This window comes from Mauremys mutica, chromosome 7 (genome assembly GCF_020497125.1).
Source record: "Mauremys mutica isolate MM-2020 ecotype Southern chromosome 7, ASM2049712v1, whole genome shotgun sequence".
Lineage (NCBI taxonomy): Eukaryota > Metazoa > Chordata > Testudines > Geoemydidae > Mauremys > Mauremys mutica.
Genome location: NC_059078.1, coordinates 128,892,399 through 128,910,649, shown reverse-complemented (window position 1 = coordinate 128,910,649; position 18,251 = coordinate 128,892,399). Strand labels below are relative to the sequence as shown.

Here is an 18,251-nt window from a genome sequence, read left to right as displayed (position 1 = left end):
AATACCCACTTCATCAGATGCATCCGACGAAGTGGGTATTCACCCACGAAAGCTTATGCTCCAATACGTCTGTTAGTCTCTAAGGTGCCACAGGACTCTTTGTCGCTTTTTACATTCTGGTGTTATCACATGCCAATCACAGAAGTTTGGCCAGGAGCAGTTCCAAGTTTCTAACAGTTGTTTTTGAGGCTGAACCAAAAGTTTGGCATCTGTAGTCTAAAACTGGTTTTATCAACGCTCTCTGCATCATCATCATTGCTTGTGTCCATTCAGTGGCAGCAGTGCTTTATGCCATATGTCACTCTATAACCACAGTGGATTCTTGTGCCCTTCTGGGAAGTGCTGAAGCATTTATTACTGGTAGTCTCTATACCTGGAGCTGTATTTTTCCTTTTTCTAATGGCTTCAATAAGCTCCTGCATACTACAATTTTTGCTTAACACATCATCACATTCTCTCCAGCCATTTAACAGTTCATCGTTTTCCTCAATAAACCTCCTTTTTTGCCTCACAGAAGTCATTACTTTGATTCATATGACTAATGACCTTTTGGAATTCTTTTGCTATAATGTCTGCCTTTCCCACGCTGGAGACCTCAACTTTATTGCTTACATAAAGCCCTGGTTTACATTTACTTTGACTTCAAATTCCATTCATTCTTTGACTTTGCTTATATATTTCTGAGCGCTTTGAATTTTTGTTCAATTTCCCACAAATTTCCAACTTTCTGTTTTTGTCTTTGGATTATCCTTTGTGTCACCCTTTACATCTTTTATAATGTATTAAGTCTTTACTATTCATCGGGGCGGCTCTAGACATTTCGCCGCCCCAAGCACGGCGGCATGCCGCGGGGGGCGCTATGCCGGCTGCCGGGAGGGCGGCAGGCAGCTCTGGTGGACCTCCCGCAGGCGTGCCTGTGGAGGGTCCGCTGAACCCACGGCTTTGGTGGACCTTCCGCAGGCATGCCTGCGGGAGGTCCACTGAAGCCGCCTGCCGCCCTCCCTGCAGCCGGCATAGCGCCCCCCATGGCATGCCACCCCAAGCACGCGCTTGGCGTGCTGGGGCCTGGAGCCGCCTGTGACGGGGCGGGACAGCCCCGCACTGGTACAGCAGGGGTTAACCCTTCTTTGCTAGCAGAGGAAGCCACGCCCAGGAAGCTCTGCTGGGCATGCTCCAACTGGCAGACCGGTATAAAAGCCTGCAGGTCTGCTCAGTCTGGGCTGACCACCGGGGGAGAAGGACGCAGACCGTCAGCTCCTGCGGGAGGAGAGCCAGTGAGCCTGGACCGGGACGTCAGCCGAGCAGAGGCCACCCCGGAGACCCCGGGGAGGGACGCCGGCCGGATGGGACCTACGGGGGAACCGCTCCCACAACGCAGACGTCCGGCTAGACAGGGTAGGAAGTGACCCAGGGGGATTGTAGAGACTGATAGCCTTAAAGCTGCAGTACCGCTCGGCGTGTTGCGGGCGGATCCCCGCCGAGCGGGTGGCAAGGAGAGCTTGCCACAATCAGGGCCCTGGGTCGGGGCTCGGTGGAGAGGGCGGGCCCGAGTCCCCCTCCCCCACCCCTTAATACCCCGCCCCGAAGGGGGCGGTTATGGACTCCGGCCGCTAGGCCGCGCTACCCCGCCCCGAAGGGGGCGGTTATGGACTCCGGCCGCTAGGCCGCGCTACCCCGCCCCGAAGGGGGCGGTTATGGACTCCGGCCGCTAGGCCGCGCCACCCCGCCCCGAGGGGGGCGTTTATGGACTCTGGCCGGTAGGCCGTAATACGCCAGCTGCCAGGGGCAGACCGAAGGACAAGTGAGTGGCGCGGCGCTAGGCCCCCAGCCCGCCCCTGCCACAAGGGGGTGCTGGGGTGTCAGACCCGTCACACCGCCCCTGCTATTCATTGTGTGTTTTACTTACTTGTATGTCTTATTTCTTTCTCTGATCGATAATTTGCAATCCTCATTCCACCAGGGAACTGGATTTCTAAACTGGGGTCAATCTGATGTGTTTTAGATGGCCAGATCAGTTTCTGATATACAGAAATTCCTTTTATTATGTTGTTACAGGAGCTCCTAGATTGTCACTTGATAGGGTTGCCACTCTTGACTGAAGCTATTTCAGGAGATTTTTTCCCCCAACATGACAATGTCATTTTCTAAAAATATCCTATTAAAATCTCTCTGGTTGCTTTCAGTAGTCACTGGGAGATCAATGCCAATTCCAGGCAACTCCAGGCCAATCCTGGAGAGTTGGCAACCCAATTACTTTAATAGTTACTACGTAAATATTCATTACATTTAATCCTGAAACGGCTCCAATCAAGTTTTTGAAAAATCCCAGCTAGGAACTCTGTGTTTTTGACATTTTCTCAGCCATGGTATTCAATAAATGTAGGGAGGTGATCACTTCCCATTCCATTTTCTTTATGAATTTCCTAGCTGCATTTCCTACCTATATTATTTATCACAATTCCCAAAACCAAAACAGAAAAGGATCCACCCACTGAATTAAATCTAGTAAGTGAGCCTGTATTCAATATTACCAGATGATGCATATTGTAAATTGTTCTAAGCATTTACCACTTAGGTCAGTTTTCTTACTTCCGCATTGATCATTGTGACTATTAAAGTCTCTGCAAATTATGAATGGGTTTTTGACAGTATTAACCAGTTTTTCTAATTCTAAAAGAACTAATTTTACATGGATTATAAACATTATAAATCTGTATATAAGTGTTTTCATTCTGCATGGGAATCTCAGTAGTTTTATATTCAAAACTTAGTTTCTGCACATCCATTTTGATGTAACTAAGTCCCTCTTTTCAAAATATACAGACCTGCCACCTCTGGTAGCTTCTCTGGAGTGTATCATGTCCTGGCAGATTGATCATAAATTTACTTATTAGCCATGTTTCTTGCACACATATTACTTCAGGCTTTTTTACCATTTCAAAGATGGCTTTCTTAAATTCCTGTTCACGCAATATTAAACCATATGCATTCCAGCTAAGGATCATTAAAACCATATTATTTAAGCTGTATTATTGCCTTCATTTAAAACCACATGAATACAGTCTATCAAGGTTGTCTGTCTTTAGATATTTTTCTGCTGCTGCTGCTATGATTTTAATCCTTTCATTTTTCCCCCCTCTACAAGGTGCAGTTAATTACTACTTTAATGAATGCTATAAACTTCTCCTTTTCCTGCAAGCAATACATCCTCTCCCATTCCTCTCCTAGTCTCCTCCCTGACCAGAGATGTGTTCTGCTGCCCCGTACATCTTTTCTCTTACTTGAGTATTTTTCTTTTCCTATTTCCTGCTGCAGGGGTACCTTTTGGTAGCCTCCATATATGATATTTTTTGAATGATTTTAATTTTTTGTATTTCTCTAGCTCACTCTGCTACTGTACGTCCTTTACGTGCTGCACTCTGCTTTCCCCTGCAATTGCTGCATTAGGTTCTGTTCCTTCTACACAGTTCTCATATGGGTGATTTCCTCCACATTTACTGCCCCTAACAAATCGCTGCTGCAGGTCCAAACCTTCGACAATTATAGCACCTCACTGGGAGTGAGCGGAAATATATGGTTTAACCCAGAAAGACTGACACCTCATTTGGACCCTATCCAGAAGTTCAAGTGTTATGCGTACAGCCATAAATGGCTGGTTTACTCTCTCTCCCCTACTAAGCATCCATTTAACAAACCCTCCAGACATAACCCTTCTTGCTCCCATCAGGGATTTAGGCAGTTGACAAGTAACTTTCATTTTCCCTAAGGCTGCAGTTTTAAGACGTTTTTCAGCTTGCTCTGTATGTGTACGTCCTATCCATAGATCTCCACCCTGTGTTCTTTTAACTCTGTAGGTCACCAGCACTTCGCTTTCTCCATTCTGCCATTTTCAGGGGGGTTAACATCTCCTATTTGCACCTCTTCCCTTACTGATTTGACAGCTGGGAAATGATTTTGTTTTATCCATTCCTTCTTCAAATCCAGATAGATCGAGTCTCTTTCTTTTCCCTTATCTGAGACCATTCCTCATGCACTGCTGCTTCTCCTTCATAGTGCAACACAACTTTCTCTCCCCCCGCCCCGCCTTCTCCATGGTCACTCTCAATGTTCAGCTTTATTTCAGGTGGGGGCCAGGGCCTGCCAAAGCCCTCCACCCACCCTGCTGCTATAACCCAGCCTTGCTGCCTTCAGCCAGACACAAGCACTCAGCCTGATTCCAGATGAGCCAGCCCCTCTCCAAACTTAGCCAGGCAGGCAGTCCCACCATGCCTTTCTGCGACTGGTCCTTTAAATTCAGCGGGGAGAAGCAGCTGCAGCTCTTAAGTAGCCATCTCCTGCTGGTGAGTACCCTGAGCACCATTATACGTCCCCATTCTCATTCCTGAGTAGATGGCACAGCCTCAGAGAGGAAAAGCAGCAGCACTCTTGAGAGGGTGAGGAAGAAGAGAGCAAAAGTTCAGGGATTATTCAGTAAACTCTCAGTCTCAGACCATCCTGTATGACCGAGATGGGCGACAGCACAGAGAGGGAAGGGCTTCTCTTTGGGAGGAAACCGCCTGATTCCCGCCCCCCAGCAGCGCACCTTTCAGGAGGTGCTGAGTTCTGTTGGCTGGTCACTAATCTTCAATTCTGTTCTGGTGGGTTCAGAGCAGAGAGGTTTGAATCACTTGTGGGGCTTTGTTTGTTTTTGTTGTTTGTTTCAATAATCCGATTTAAATCAAGTTTAGGCTCTAAAATTAATTTGAAAAATTCTGTCATTGCAACTATGGATTAATATTTATAATGAACTAAGTTATACATGTTTTAAACGCTTCTATGGGTGGGATTTCTTATTTGGAATTTACAAAGCTACTACAGGCAAAAAATCAAAATATTCAAAATTAAGGCCCTGGTTCCGCACAGACTAAAGCTCTGGCTGCACCCCAGAAGCAGCCAGCAGGTCTGGCTCCTAGGCAGGGCGGTCAGGAGGCTCCGTGCACTGCCTCCACCCGAGCACCAGCTCCACACTCCTAGTGGTCGGGAACTGTGGCCAATGAGAGCAGCGGGTGCACTGCCTGAGGGCGAGAGTAGCATGCAGAGCTGCCTGCAATGCCTCTGCCTAGGAGCTGGACCAGCTTAGAAAATTTCATAGAATATCAGGGTTGGAAGGGACCTCAGGAGGTCATCTAGTCCAACTCCCTGCTCAAAGCAGGACCAATCCCCAATTAAATCATCCAACAGATTTTTGCCCCATATCCCTAAGTGGCCCCCTCAAGAATTGAACTCACAACCCTGGGTTTACCAGGCGAATGCTCAAACCACTGAGCTATCCCTCCTCCTGGCCAGTTCTGGAGCACAATGTGGAATCAGGACAGGCAAGAACCCTGCCTTAGCCCCCCCCCCCCCAACCCCGGAGCCCCCTCCTACACCCCAAACCCCTCATCCCTAGTTCCACCCCAGAGCCCGCACCCCCCGATGGAGCTCTCACCCCCTCCTGCACTCCAACCCCCTACTCCAGCCCAGAGCCCTCTCCCACACCCTGAACTCCTCTGCCTCACCCCACAGCCTGCACCCCCCTCCTACACTCCAATCCCCTCATTTCTGGCCCCATGCCAGAGCTTCCTGTCGGCATAATAAATCCACCTCCGTGAGCAGCGGTAGCTATGTCAGCGGGAGAAGCTCTCCCATCAGCCTAGTGCTGTCCACACTGGGGCTTAGGTCAGTGTAACTTATGTCGCTCGGGGGCTGGCTTATTCATACCTCTGAGCGACAGAAGTTATACCAACATAAGTTGTATTGTGTACATGCCCTTTGACTCCTCTGTAAACAGTCTTAATCTTTTCAGTCTCTCCTCACGTGGGAGTCTGAGGCAGAGAAATTGTCTAGCTTCCCTGCAATGTCCTTCTCTTCAGCTACTCTTTACTGCCTGAAAGTCCAGCAGACCCACTGATTCTCTGAGGCCTCTTCTTGCTAATACACTTAAAGCAAGTTATTACGTCTCTGGCCAGCGGCTCTTCCAAGCCTTCCCAATTCCTCCGTTCATTTTACCTGGTCCATTCTTTGGGCTTCAATTGGGCTGGATTTCCATTTCCTGAAGGATCCCCCTTGCCTTGCCTTGTATCCATGTTTGCTCCCTCCCCCTCATCTGCCCATTTCCTTCTTTGTTTAGGGACTCCGTTTGATTCATTAGCTTTCCTCTCGATTTTAGATTCTTTTAGATTCATAAAGATCTTAATTTCTTCCCTTTTAATCGTCTTGCCTAGCTTTTATTAAAAAACATCCCCTTTGTAAAGCCTAATGTCACAGTTCTAGGGTTTTTTATGATTCCCTCCCCCAAGGAGATGCAATCAATTTCATTATGGCTCACGCAGCAATAGCTCCCTCATACTTAAGGTTGTATCACAGAGTTCAGTTTTCAATTGAAAATCTTTATTTTGTAAAAATCTCACTGAAATGGCAAAAACAAAAACAGAAAATATAAAATTTGAGCACAATTTAAAATTTTTACAGTGGTTTGATGAAAAATGACTCAATACAGAGACAAAAATAAGAGTTAAAAATCACCCCTTTGGCAATTTCTTCACTGGATTGTCTCATTTTTCTTTGTACCCCTTTTGCAAGAAACTCTAAAACACTCTGGGTCTTGTTCTTTGTTCACACGTGCTGATTGCTCAAATATCAGTTACACTGGGGTAGTGGTTGTCTACAGAGATTTATAACTTCTTAGCTAAATGGAAAATGTGGCCAAGTTGAACACACCAAATTGTAATTTGACAAATTTTCAGCGGTGTGAACACAACCACTCACTTCGAGAGAGACCGACTGACTGACTGCCTTCCCTCTGTCTTACCCATGCTTCTGGCCTAGGAGAAAGCCCCTTGAACTGGAAAAGAGAAGACCAGGAGTTCAAATCTCCTCTCTTCTAACTGTGACTCCCTGAGACCCCAACCTAGAGGACAATTAGGGAAGAGCTGCTGAAACCCCCCACCCCAATTTCTAAAACAGGGAGCTTGAGCAAAGTCAAAGCAGGCTTAGAACTCAGGTCTTCAGCAGGTCAAAGCCCAAACTTATCAACTACCCCACGCTGTCTTTCAGAGTGACTAAGCCACACTCCATTCTAGTGCCAATGTAACGCTGATGGGGGATGGAACCTGGGACCTCTGGAGCTTAGTGCAGGAGCTTCTGTCCCATGAGCTAAAAGCCATATGGCTGTTAGCTAAGGCTACAGAGCAGACTCATTAATCTCTAAGTCAGGGGTCTCAAACTCAAATGACCCCGAGGGCCGCATGAGGACTAGTGCATTGGCCCGAGGGCCGCATCACTGACACGCCCCCTTGCTGCCCCTGGCCCCACCCCCAATCCACCCCTTCCATGAGGCCCCGCCCCTGCCCTGTCTCTTCTCCACCTCCTCCCCTAAGCGCGCGGCTCCCCGCTCCTCCCCCCTCCCTCCTGGAAAGTGCTAAGCGCCACCAACAGCTGTTTGGTGGCTTGGCGGCGGGGCACTTAGGCGGCGGGTCCCGGAACAGAAGGGGCCCCCCACCGCCGAAGACCGGGCTGCGCTTCGGCGGCGGCGGGTCCCTCTTTTCCCCACCCCGGCCGGTCCCGCTTCCCACCCCGGCCCCGGCCGGTCCCGCTTCCCTCCCCCACCCCCCGGCCTGGCCCCGGCCCCGGCGGGTCTCGCTTCCCTTCCCCACCCCTGGCCCGGCCCGGCCCCGGCGGGTCTCGCTTCCCTCCCCCATCCCCCGGCCCGGCCCCGGCGGGTCTCGCTTCCCTTCCCCCCCCCCCGGCCCGGCCCCGGCGGGTCCCGCTTACCCCCCCGGCCCCGGCCCGGCCCCGGCGGCTCCCGCTTCCCCCCCCCCCTTACCCGAGCTCGTCTCCGGCGAGGGCTGAGCTTCGTCCCGCTCAGAGCCGCGTGGTGAGGGGGCGGGGCTGGGAGCTCCACGCCGAGCGCAGCGCTCAGCCCAGAGCTCCCAGCCCCGCCCCCTCCCCACGCGGCTCGGAGCGGGGCGGGGCTCAGGCGCTCGGACGGAGACGCGCTCGGGTAAGGGGGGCAAGAGGGGGGGGAAGGCTCCAGGAGAGGGGCGGAGGCGGGAGCCTCCGCTTTTCTCTTGGGGGCCCCTGCGGAGCCCGGGGCAAATTGCCCCCTTTGCCCCCCCCTCTGGGCGGCCCTGGGGAGCTCCACGGGCCGCAGGGAAGAGCTCCGCGGGCCGCATGCGGCCCGCGGGCCGCATGTTTGAGACCCCTGGTCTAGATAATGCTTAGTCCTGCCATGAGTGCAGGGGACTGGATTAGACGACCTTACAAGGTCCCTTCCAGTTCTATGAGCACACCTGAAAATGAAAAGTTTGGCTGCTTTAATTAATTCCCACTAAGAGGGTGATAGTTTGGATGCTTTGTCAAGCAGAATCCATCCAGCTGCAATTCCAGGAAGTGGGAACAATTATTTGTGCAAGTCTGAGCCCAGTCTGTGGATACATTACTATTGGGATAAATGCAGCGTGTCCTATTGCTCATCATCTGAGGTGGAGAAGAAACACTTCCCTCTACAGTCACAGGGCAAGTGGTGTTGGGGAACAGCTTCCTCCTCCACAGCCTTCAGCAAGGACCTTGCGAGCAACTCTCTCCTGAGCAGTTTCCTGTGACTGCAAGGAGGCCTCAGGCACTGATGGAGCCTGGTCATGCCCAGCTTCCAACTTTATTTATGGTCTGTAACATGTCACCACTGTAGACGTTTCCTAAAGAGCAGGATCCACCCTTATAGAATCTCAGAAGTGTAGGACTGGAAGGGACCGCGAGAGGTCGTCTAGTCCAGTCTCCTGCACTCATGGCAGGACTCAGTATTATCTAGACCATCCCTGACAGGTATCTAACCTGCTCTTAAAAACCTCAAGTGACAGAGATTCCACAACCTCCCTGGGCAATTTATTCCAGTGCTTAACCACCCTGACAGGATGTTTTTCCTAATATCCAAACAATCTCCCTTGCTGTGACGTTATGACTGTAATATAATATCTCATTGAAAGGTGACACGGGGCCAGAAAGAGTTAATTAACTCAGACTGACCTGACCCATGGCTGAACTTTAGAGACTGGTTAGGAAGATCTGTAAATGAACAGAGCTTTTTGCTCAGGGCTTGGGATGTCAGCAAACAAGTCTTGTCTATTGCTAGAGCTTTGATTCAAAGATCAACAAAGGAATATTAACATTTAGGAAGACACTTGAGTGAAATAGTATTATTGTCTGTGTGTCTCTTTGAAGGTTGTGGTAACCTGCATCTGAACTGTTTAATGGATAAATTACCCTGTGCTAATTGCCAGGATGTTTGGGAGAAGGAGAGTTAAACCTATTGTTTTCTCAGGCCAAAAGGCTGCTGGAAATGTATAAAAGCCTTGGGGCATGATCCTTCTTCTCAGATCTGCTTTGGGTTTCAAGAGAGGGAAACCTTAAACCATAAGGATTGAGATTCCCAGTCACTAACTAGAGTCACCCTGAATATGGACATTGGACCATAACCTATGGACTATTTCTAAAAGGACTTTTGGCAACTACAAACTCATCTCTGCTATGTACCTGAACCTCAAGAATTGAATTCAGGTCTGTCTGTATATTGATCTTTTAACCAACACTCACTCTCTTCTTTTTAAATAAATTTTAGTTTAGTTAACAAGAATTGGCTGTAGCGTGTATTTTGGGTAAGATCTAAGTTATAATTGGACCTGGGTGTGTGGCTGATCCTTTGGGATTGGAAGAACCTTTTCTTTTATATGATGAGATAAGATTTTCAGTAACCATCATCATATCTGACAGGTGTGTCTGGACGGAGGCCTGAGGCTGGGCACTTTAAGGGAACTGCGGTGTTTGGACTTCTGAGTAACCAGTGAGGTGCTACAGAAGCTTTTGTGCTGGCTTGGTGAATCTAAGTATTGGAAGATCCACCAGCGTCTGGGGTTTGTCTGCCCCGTTCTGTTTGCAGTTCACCCTGATTGAGTGACCTTAGCTGGCTCGCATGGGCAGCACCATCACACTGCAATTTAAGCCCATTACTACTTGTCCTGTTCTCAGTGATTAAAGAGAACAATTTATCCTCCTCCTCTTTATAACAACTGTTTCTGTACTTGAAGCCTGTTATCTTGTCCCCCCCACGGTCCTCTCTTCTCCAGACTGAACAAACCCAATTTTTTCAATCTTCCCTCATAGCTCATGTTTTCTAGACCTTTAATCATTTTTGTTGCTCTTCTCTAGACTTTCTCCAATTTGGACACATCTTTTCCAAAGTGTGGCACCCAGAACTGGACACAATACTCCAACTGAGGCCTCATCAGTGCTGAGCAGAATGGAAGAATTACTTCTCATGTCTTCGCTTACAACACTCCTGCTAATACATCTCAGAATGATGGTGGGTTTTTTGGGCAGAGTATTACATTGTTGATTTGTATTTAGTTTGTGATCCACTATAACTCCCAGCTGATATTCTCACAGTGCTACCAGGAGGCCATGCAACAGCACAGCCAGGGAGCACTGTGGAGAGTAGGCACTGCAGGAAGTACCGCCCAGGAAACCCAGAGTAGCACTCAATATGCCCTTCCAGCTTGATTGTAAACCATTGATAACTACTCCCCGAGTATGGTTTTCCATCCACTTGTGCACCTTCTTTATAGTAGATTTGTCTAGGCTAAATTTCTCTAGTTTGTTTATAGTTAAAGATTTTCCTACTACCTAACCTAAATCTCTCTTGCTGCAGATTGAGCCCCTTACGTCTTGACCTTCAGTGGACATGGAGGACAGTTGATCCCTGTCCTCTTTATAACAGCTTCTAACAGATTCAAAGACTGTTCTCAGGTCCCCCCTCAGGCTATGGCTACACGAAGAGGCTTTAGGGGCAGGGCTGTGCTGCACAGTGTAGCTGCTGTTTGTCGGCAGGTGAGAACTCTCCTGCCGACAAAGTGCTGTTCACACCAGCGCTTTTCCACGGTAAAACTTTTGTTGTTCGGGTGGGTGTTTTTTTTAAACACCCCTGAACAACAAACGTTTTGCGAATAAAGTGCCAGTCTAGTCAAAGCCTCAGTCGTCTTTTCTCAAGACTAAACATGCCCAATTTTTTTAACCTTTCCTCATAGCGCAGGATTTTTAAACCTTTTTATCAATTTTATTGCTCTTCTCTGGACTCCCTCCACTTTATCCACATCTTTCCTCAAGTGTGGTACCCAGAATTGGAGACAGTACTCCAGTTGAGGCCTCTCCAGTGCCAACCAGAGTACAACAATGACCTGTATCTTACATACAACACTCCTGTAAAGACACCCCTGAATGATGATATGTTGGGTTGGGTTTTGTTTGTTTTTTGCAATTGCATCACATTGTTGGCTTATATTCAATTTGTGATCCACTATAACTCCCAGATCCTTGTAGTAGTACCATCTAGCCAGTTATTTCCAATTTTGTAGTTGTGCATTTGATTTTTCCTCCCTAAGTTAAGTACTCTGTTCTAGTCTTTATTGAATTTCATCTTATTGATTTCAGATCAATTCTCCTATTTGTCAAGGTAGTTTTGAATTATAAACCTACCCTGCAAAGTGCCTGCGACCGCTCCCAGTGTAGTGCTATCCTCAAAATTGTATAAGCAAACTCTCCACTCCCTTATCAGTCATTAATGAAAATATTGAATAGTACCAGACCTAGGACTAATGCCTAACATCTGTTACATTTTCATCTAGATATGGTGCCTAGGAAGGAGGTGGGACGGGTTGGGACAGGAGTTATAGGCCAATTTATTTGCTTTGCTGAAACACCCCACCGGATGGCATTGCAAACATTACTCTATCGGGTGCTTACAAGACAACTTTGACCAAAAAAACCAAAACAAAACCTCAAAACCCAACAACCAATCCTCAAAGTTATGTGCCTACTTGAAAAAACTGTAAAACTCAAGCTTACTGTAACTGAAAAAGAGCAGACTGATGTTTCTACTGTTTTGGTTTGTTTTAGGGTTGTCGATTAATCATAGTTAACTCATGCGATTAACTCAAAAAAATTAATTGCAATTAATCGCACTGTTAAACAATAGAATTTCAATTGAAATTATTAAATATTTTTGGATGTTTTTCTACATTTTCAAATATACTGATTTCTATTACAACAAAGAATACAAAGTGTACAGTGTTAACTTTATTTTATTACAAATATTTGCAGTGTAAAAATTATAAAATAAATAGTATTTTTCAATTTACCTCATACAAGTACTGTAGTGCAGTCTCTTTATGGTGAAAGTGCAATTTACAAATGTAGATTTTTTTGTTACATGACTGCACTCAAAAACAAAACAATGTAAAACTTTAGAGTCCACTCAGTCCTACTTTTTGTTAAAACAATCGCTAAGACAACCAAGTTTGTTTACATTTATGGGAGATAATGCTGCCTGCTTCTTATTTATAATGTCACCTGAAAGTGAGAACAGGTATTCGCATGGCACTTTTGTAGCTGGTGTTACATGGTATTCAGGTGCCAGATATGCTAAACATTCATATGCCCCTTCATGCTTCGGCCACCATTCCAGAGGACACGCTTCTAGCTGATGATGCGCATGAAAAAAATAATGTGTTAATTAAATTTGTGACTGAACTCCTTAGAGGAGAATTGTTTCTCTCCTGATCTGTTTCACCCGCATTCTGCCATATATTTTCATGTTATAGCGGTCTCGGATGATGACCAGCACATGTTGTTCATTTTAAGAACACTTTCCCTGCAGATTTCACAAAACGCAAAGAAGGTACCAATGTGAGATTTCTAAAAATAGCTACAGCACTGGACCCAAGGTTTAAGAATCTGAAGTGCCTTCCAAAATCTGAGGGGGACGAGGTGTTTTCAGAAGTCTTAAAAGAGCGACACAGATGTGGAAACTACAGAACCCAAACCACCAAAAAACAAAATCAACCTTCTGCTGGTGGCATTTGATTCAGCTGATGAAAATGAACATGCGTTGGTCCGCTCTGCTTTGGATTGTTATAAAGCAGAACCCATCATCAGCATGGACGCATGTCCTCTGGAATGGTGGTTGAAGCATGAAGGGACATATGAATCTTTAGCGCATCTGGCACGTAAATATCTTGCAACACCAGCGCCATGCAAATGCCTGTTCTTACTTTCAAGTAACATTGTAAACAAGAAGTGGGCCCCATTATCTCCTGTAAATTGTAACCAAACTTGTTTGTCTGAGCGACTGGCTGAAGTAGGACTGAGTGGACTTGTTGGCTCTAAAGTTTTACATTGTTTTATTTTTGAATGCAGTTTTTTGTACATAATTCTACATTTGTAAGTTCAACTTTCATACTACAGTGCTTGTATGAGGTGAATTGAAAAATACTATTTATTTTGTTTTTTACAGTGCAAATATTTGTAATCAAAAATAGAAAGTGAGCACTGTACACTTTGTATTCTGTGTTGTAATTGAAATCAATATCTTTCAAAATGTAGAAATCATCCAAAATATTTAAATAAATGGTATTCTATTGTTTAAAAGCACAATTAATCACAATTAATTTTGTAATCACTTGCCAGCCCTAGTCTGGTTACCTTGTTCATTTGACAGCAGTTTTAGTCAGACGGGACAAAAGTAACCTTTAAACCTCCAGACAAGCCTGGAGCCCCAGCCCCTCACCTCGCGCCACTCTGAAGCACCAGCCTTTGAACCCCCCCAGGGAGTGTTAACTAACCCTCACCCGGCACCCCGTAAGGATCCCTCCCCATTCCACGGACCAGCAGCGACCTGCCCAAGGGAGTGGCCCAGCCAGGCCTGGGCTCCAGCCGCTTCTCCCCGCACTCACTGCCGCTACTCAGCGCGGGGTAAAGAATCAGATGCCGGTTAGGTGCCCTGGTGGCTGGCAGAGCTCAGCCCAGCTCGCTCGCTGCCGGCCTCACCCCGCCCAGCCTGGGCGCAGAGGGGCCAATGCAGAGCAGCCCCCCCCCAGGTTAATTACGGCGCTGCGCCCCCCGAGGAGACTCAGCCCGGCCCGGGCTCGCTCCAATCCCTCAGCAATCAGATTCGGGGTCAAAAGCACCGGGCAGCCGGACCCCACCTCGGGCCCGCATGGGGCGCACGAGTCCCGGCCGCCCCCCCCCCCCCGACTCCAGGAGCTGGTGCTTGACGCCGTGAGCCAGAACCCCCCGCGCACACCCCGAGTGCGGCGCGGAGCCAGCGGGCACACGCCGGGTTCATGCAGGGCGCAAAGAGCCCAGGAGCCCCCTTCCCGCCCCGCTCCAGGGCATCCTATCCGGGCACCCCAGCTCCCACACCCGCGGGGTCCCCGCTCCATGCCCGGGAGAAGCTGCCCCGCACGCAGGGGTCCGGGGGCGCCCCAGGCAGCCGGCCGAGGGCCAGAGGGTGCAAAGGGAAGGCGGTGGCTGCCGCGGTGCGGGTGCGTGGCCGGAGGACGGAACCGGGGGTCCGGCGCCCTCACCCTTCTTGAACTCCTCCAGCAGCGTGTCCAGGCGGCTGTCGCTGAAGACCCAGTGCAGCGGCCGGCGGTAGAAGCGGGTGACGGTCTGCAGCGGGGTGCAGTCGTCCGGGTCCACGAAGGCCAGGTCCTTGACGAAGAGCAGGTCCACGATGTTGTCCCGCCGGTCGCCCTCGTAGACCGGGATGCGGGTGTAGCCGGAGCGCAGGATCTCGGAGACGGTGGCGAAGTCCAGCACGGCGTCGGAGCGCAGCAGGAAGCAGTCGGCCAGCGGGGTGAGCACGTCCTCCACCGTCTTGGTGCGCAGCTCCAGCGCGCCCTGCACCATGGCCAGCTCCTCCCGCACCAGGTCGCTGTGCGGGTCGGCGGCGCGCAGCGTCTCCAGCAGGCGCTCGCGGGTGGAGAAGGTGCTGAGCTCCTGGCGCAGCGCCCAGTCGAGCAGGCGGCTCAGCGGGTAGCAGAGGGGGAAGGTGGCGGCCATCAGCAGGCGGGTGAGGCCGAGCGTGTGCGAGGCGATGGCCAGCCCGTGCCGGGAGCACACCGAGTAGGGCACCACCTCGCCGCCCAGGAACACGGCGCCGGTGCAGAGCAGCACGGGCAGCCAGGGGACGCCCTGCACCCAGCCGGCCAGCGCCGCGCCCTGGCCGGGCAGCGATGCGCACAGCCAGCCGGCCAGCGCCGCGTTGGCCCCGGCCTGGCCCAGCAGCAGGGTGCAGAGCAGGTAGGTGCCGCCCTGGCCCCGCACCGCCTGCACGCGGCGCGCCTGCTCCTGCTCCGCCGCCGAGCCGCTGTTGCGCAGCACGCGGAGCTCCAGCGGGTCCAGCGACAGCAGCGCCAGGCGCAGGCCGCTGAACAGCGCCGACAGCCCCAGCAGCAGCAGCGCGCCCAGGGCCCGGAGCCAGCCCGCCGCCGGCAGCGGCCCGAGCAGCCAGGGCTTCCGCGCCGCCTGCCGCACCCGCAGCAGGAAGCCGCCCGCCGCGCCGTGGTGCTGCCAGGCGCGCCCGTCCCAGGCGCAGAGCGAGAAGAGCCGCCCCCGCGGGCCGGCCCCGGGCTCCCCCTTGCGCGGCTCCCGCACCCGCACTCGCACCAGGGCGGAGCCGGCCGAGCCGCCCGGCTGCAGCGGGCCCAGCACCTCCACGTCCGAGGCCCAGGCGCTCTGCTGCGGGCAGCGCTCCCCGGGCGCCGGGCCCGCTCCCGCCGGCGGCTCCTCGATGAAGACCAGGCGGGGCTCGCTGTCCGCGCCGGGGGGCCCGCGGCTGCCGTTCCCCTCGGGCGGCGGCTGGAAGTAGAGGCGCAGCAGGAAGCTGGCCCCCTCCACCGCCCCCAGCGCGCCGGCCTCCAGCCAGACCCTGCCCGGGGCCGTGTCCTCGGGCCGCAGCCCCAGCAGCCAGGCGGCCCCGGCGGGCGGGCGGCGGGAGAGCGAGAAGAAGAGCAGCAGCACAGCGCCCCGGCTCCGGCCCCAGCCGCCCGCCGCAGCCGCCTGCACCGCCATGGCGCTCCGCATGCACCGCAGCGCCCCGGCCGCGCGTCACGCTGCAGCGGGGGGAGCCGGGCGGGCAGCCCACGTGCCGGGCGGGGAGCCCAGCGAGCCGGCCCGGACTAGGGCGGGGGAGCTGCGTCCGGCCTCCCCCTGGCGGCCGCCAGCCCCGGCCGGAATCCACGGGGCGGGACTGTGTGTCCAGAAGGGCGGGTGCGGCTAGGGTGCCCAGACAGCACGTGTGAAAAATCAGGAGAGGGTGGGGGTAACAGGAGCCTAGATAAGAAAAAGACCCAAAATCGGGACATCTGGTCACCCGAAGTGCGGCCCCGACCCGCTCACTGTAACTGCATGGGGCGGACACACATGAGACAGGGCCAAGCCTCAGGGACCACCAGGCGGGGTGCAAGCGGGGGCCCTTCTCCCTTCGGGAGCGGACAATTTGCCAGCTCCCAGGACGGTGCCTTCTGGCCTTCCCCTCAGCTCGGGCAGGCGGGGCTGCTCCAAGCTGCCTGGGTCATGCCCCATTTCCACGGCAGCTCAGGGGCTATTTCCTGGGCTGTATCTGAATATTTCCAGAGCTTGTCTGCATGCGCCTGGCACCTGAACCTGGAATTTCAGCCTGCTGCATGTGAACATGTCTAACAGCATGCAAGTGTGTGTCTATGCATGTATGTGACTGTGTGTCTAAGTGCATGTGCACATGTGATGGTGTGCACCTCATAGACTCATAGACTTTAAGGTCAGAAGGGACCATTATGGTCATCTAGTCTGACCTTCTGCACAGCGCAGGCCACACAATCTCACCCACTCCTGTAACAAACCCCTAACCTATGTCTGAGCTCCTGAAGTCCTGAAATCGTGGTTTAAAGATCTCAAGGTGCAGAGAATCTTCCAGCAAGTGTGGCGTACACACGTGCACCTGTGTGATGGTGTGTCTGTATGTGTGGGCACACATGCTGGGGAGTGCCTGTGGGTGCGTGTATGTGCATGTGCACACGTCTGATGGTCTGTGTATATGACTGTATGTGTGCGCGCACACATTTGGTGCGTATCTACATGTTTGTGTACATGCATGTGCACATGTGATGGTGTGTATGTGATTGTGTGTCTATGTCGGGGGTGGGCAAACTATGGCCCGTGGGCTATTTTAATCCAGCCCTCCAGCTCCCACTGGGGAGCAGAGTCGGGGGCCGCTCTACGCGGTTCCCAGAAGCAGCGGCATGACTTCCCCTCCGGCTCCTACGTCGTAGGGGCAGTCAGGGACCTCCACTCTGCACACTGCTCCCGCCCTAAGCACCGCCCCTGCAGCTCCCATTAGCCGGGAACCGAAGCCAATGGGAGCTGCAGAGGCAGTGCCTGTGGATGGGGCAGCGCGCAGAGCCGCCGGGTCACGCCTCGCGAAGGAGCCAGAGAAGGGACATGCCACTGCTTCCAGGAGCTGGAGCCTGCACCCCGTGAGCCAACCCCCTGCCCCAGTCTTCATCCCCCTCCTGCCTTCTGAACCCCTCGATCCCAGCCCAGAGCACCCTCCTGTACCCCAAACCCCTCATCCCCAGGCCCACCCCAGAGCCTGCACCCCCAGATGGAGCCCTCACCCTGCACCCCACTACCCAGCCCGGAGCCCCCTCCCACACCCTGAACTCCTTTCTGACCCCCGACCCCAATGTTGTGAGCGTTCATGGCCTGCCAGACCATTTCTATTCCCAGATGTGGCCCTCAGGCCCAAAAGTTTGCCCACCCTGGTCTATGTGCATATTCACGTGTGTGACAGTGTGAATCTGTGCACGTGTGCAGTGATGGTGTGTGCAGTGGCAGATTATCACATGGGCCCATGGGGCCTGTGCCCCAGGCCCCCCCACAGGGTGCTGGAAGCTGGGTAGAGGTGGGGGAGCCACTGGGGCCCTGCTTCCTGCTCCTCCTCTTTCCTGAGGCCCCGCCCTCTAGCCAGGCTAGAAGCCAGAGCTGGGCAGTGGTCAGAGCCAGACAGGGAGCCCCGGACCCTCCACCTGCCCTGGGCAGGGGCTGGGTGTTTGAGAGCAGCCCTAGGCCCCTGTCCCTGCCCCCTGGATGCACTGCCCAGGGTGGGTGGTGGATGTGGGGCTCCCCTGCGGCCCGGGCTCCCTGCGGCTCTTCCCACAGCCTGGCTCCAGCTTCTGGCCTTGCCAGGGTGTGGGGCCTGGGGTGGGGGAAAGGAGGAGCAGGGCCCCATGATGGTGGTGGGGCTAAGGCCCACCTTACACCCCCCCCCCATGGGAAAGAAGCTGGTGCGGGGACACCACTAGCAGAGGCTGCGTTTCACACCGGGCGACCTGATCACCAGCTCCCCCACCGCAAAGTACAGC

General features: G+C 52.3%; 1 protein-coding gene across 1 annotated transcript in view; it reads right to left on the bottom strand.

Moving 5' to 3' along the window:
• The window catches only part of CNNM1 (cyclin and CBS domain divalent metal cation transport mediator 1), a 48,869-nt gene extending 32,948 nt beyond the window's left edge, over positions 1 to 15,921 (bottom strand). Inside the window, exon 1 of the mRNA XM_045024619.1 lies at positions 14,433 to 15,921. Within this exon, the coding sequence (XP_044880554.1) occupies positions 14,433 to 15,921 (1,489 nt within the window). The remainder of the gene's footprint in view (positions 1 to 14,432) is intronic.
• Between the last annotated feature and the right edge of the window lie 2,330 nt (positions 15,922 to 18,251).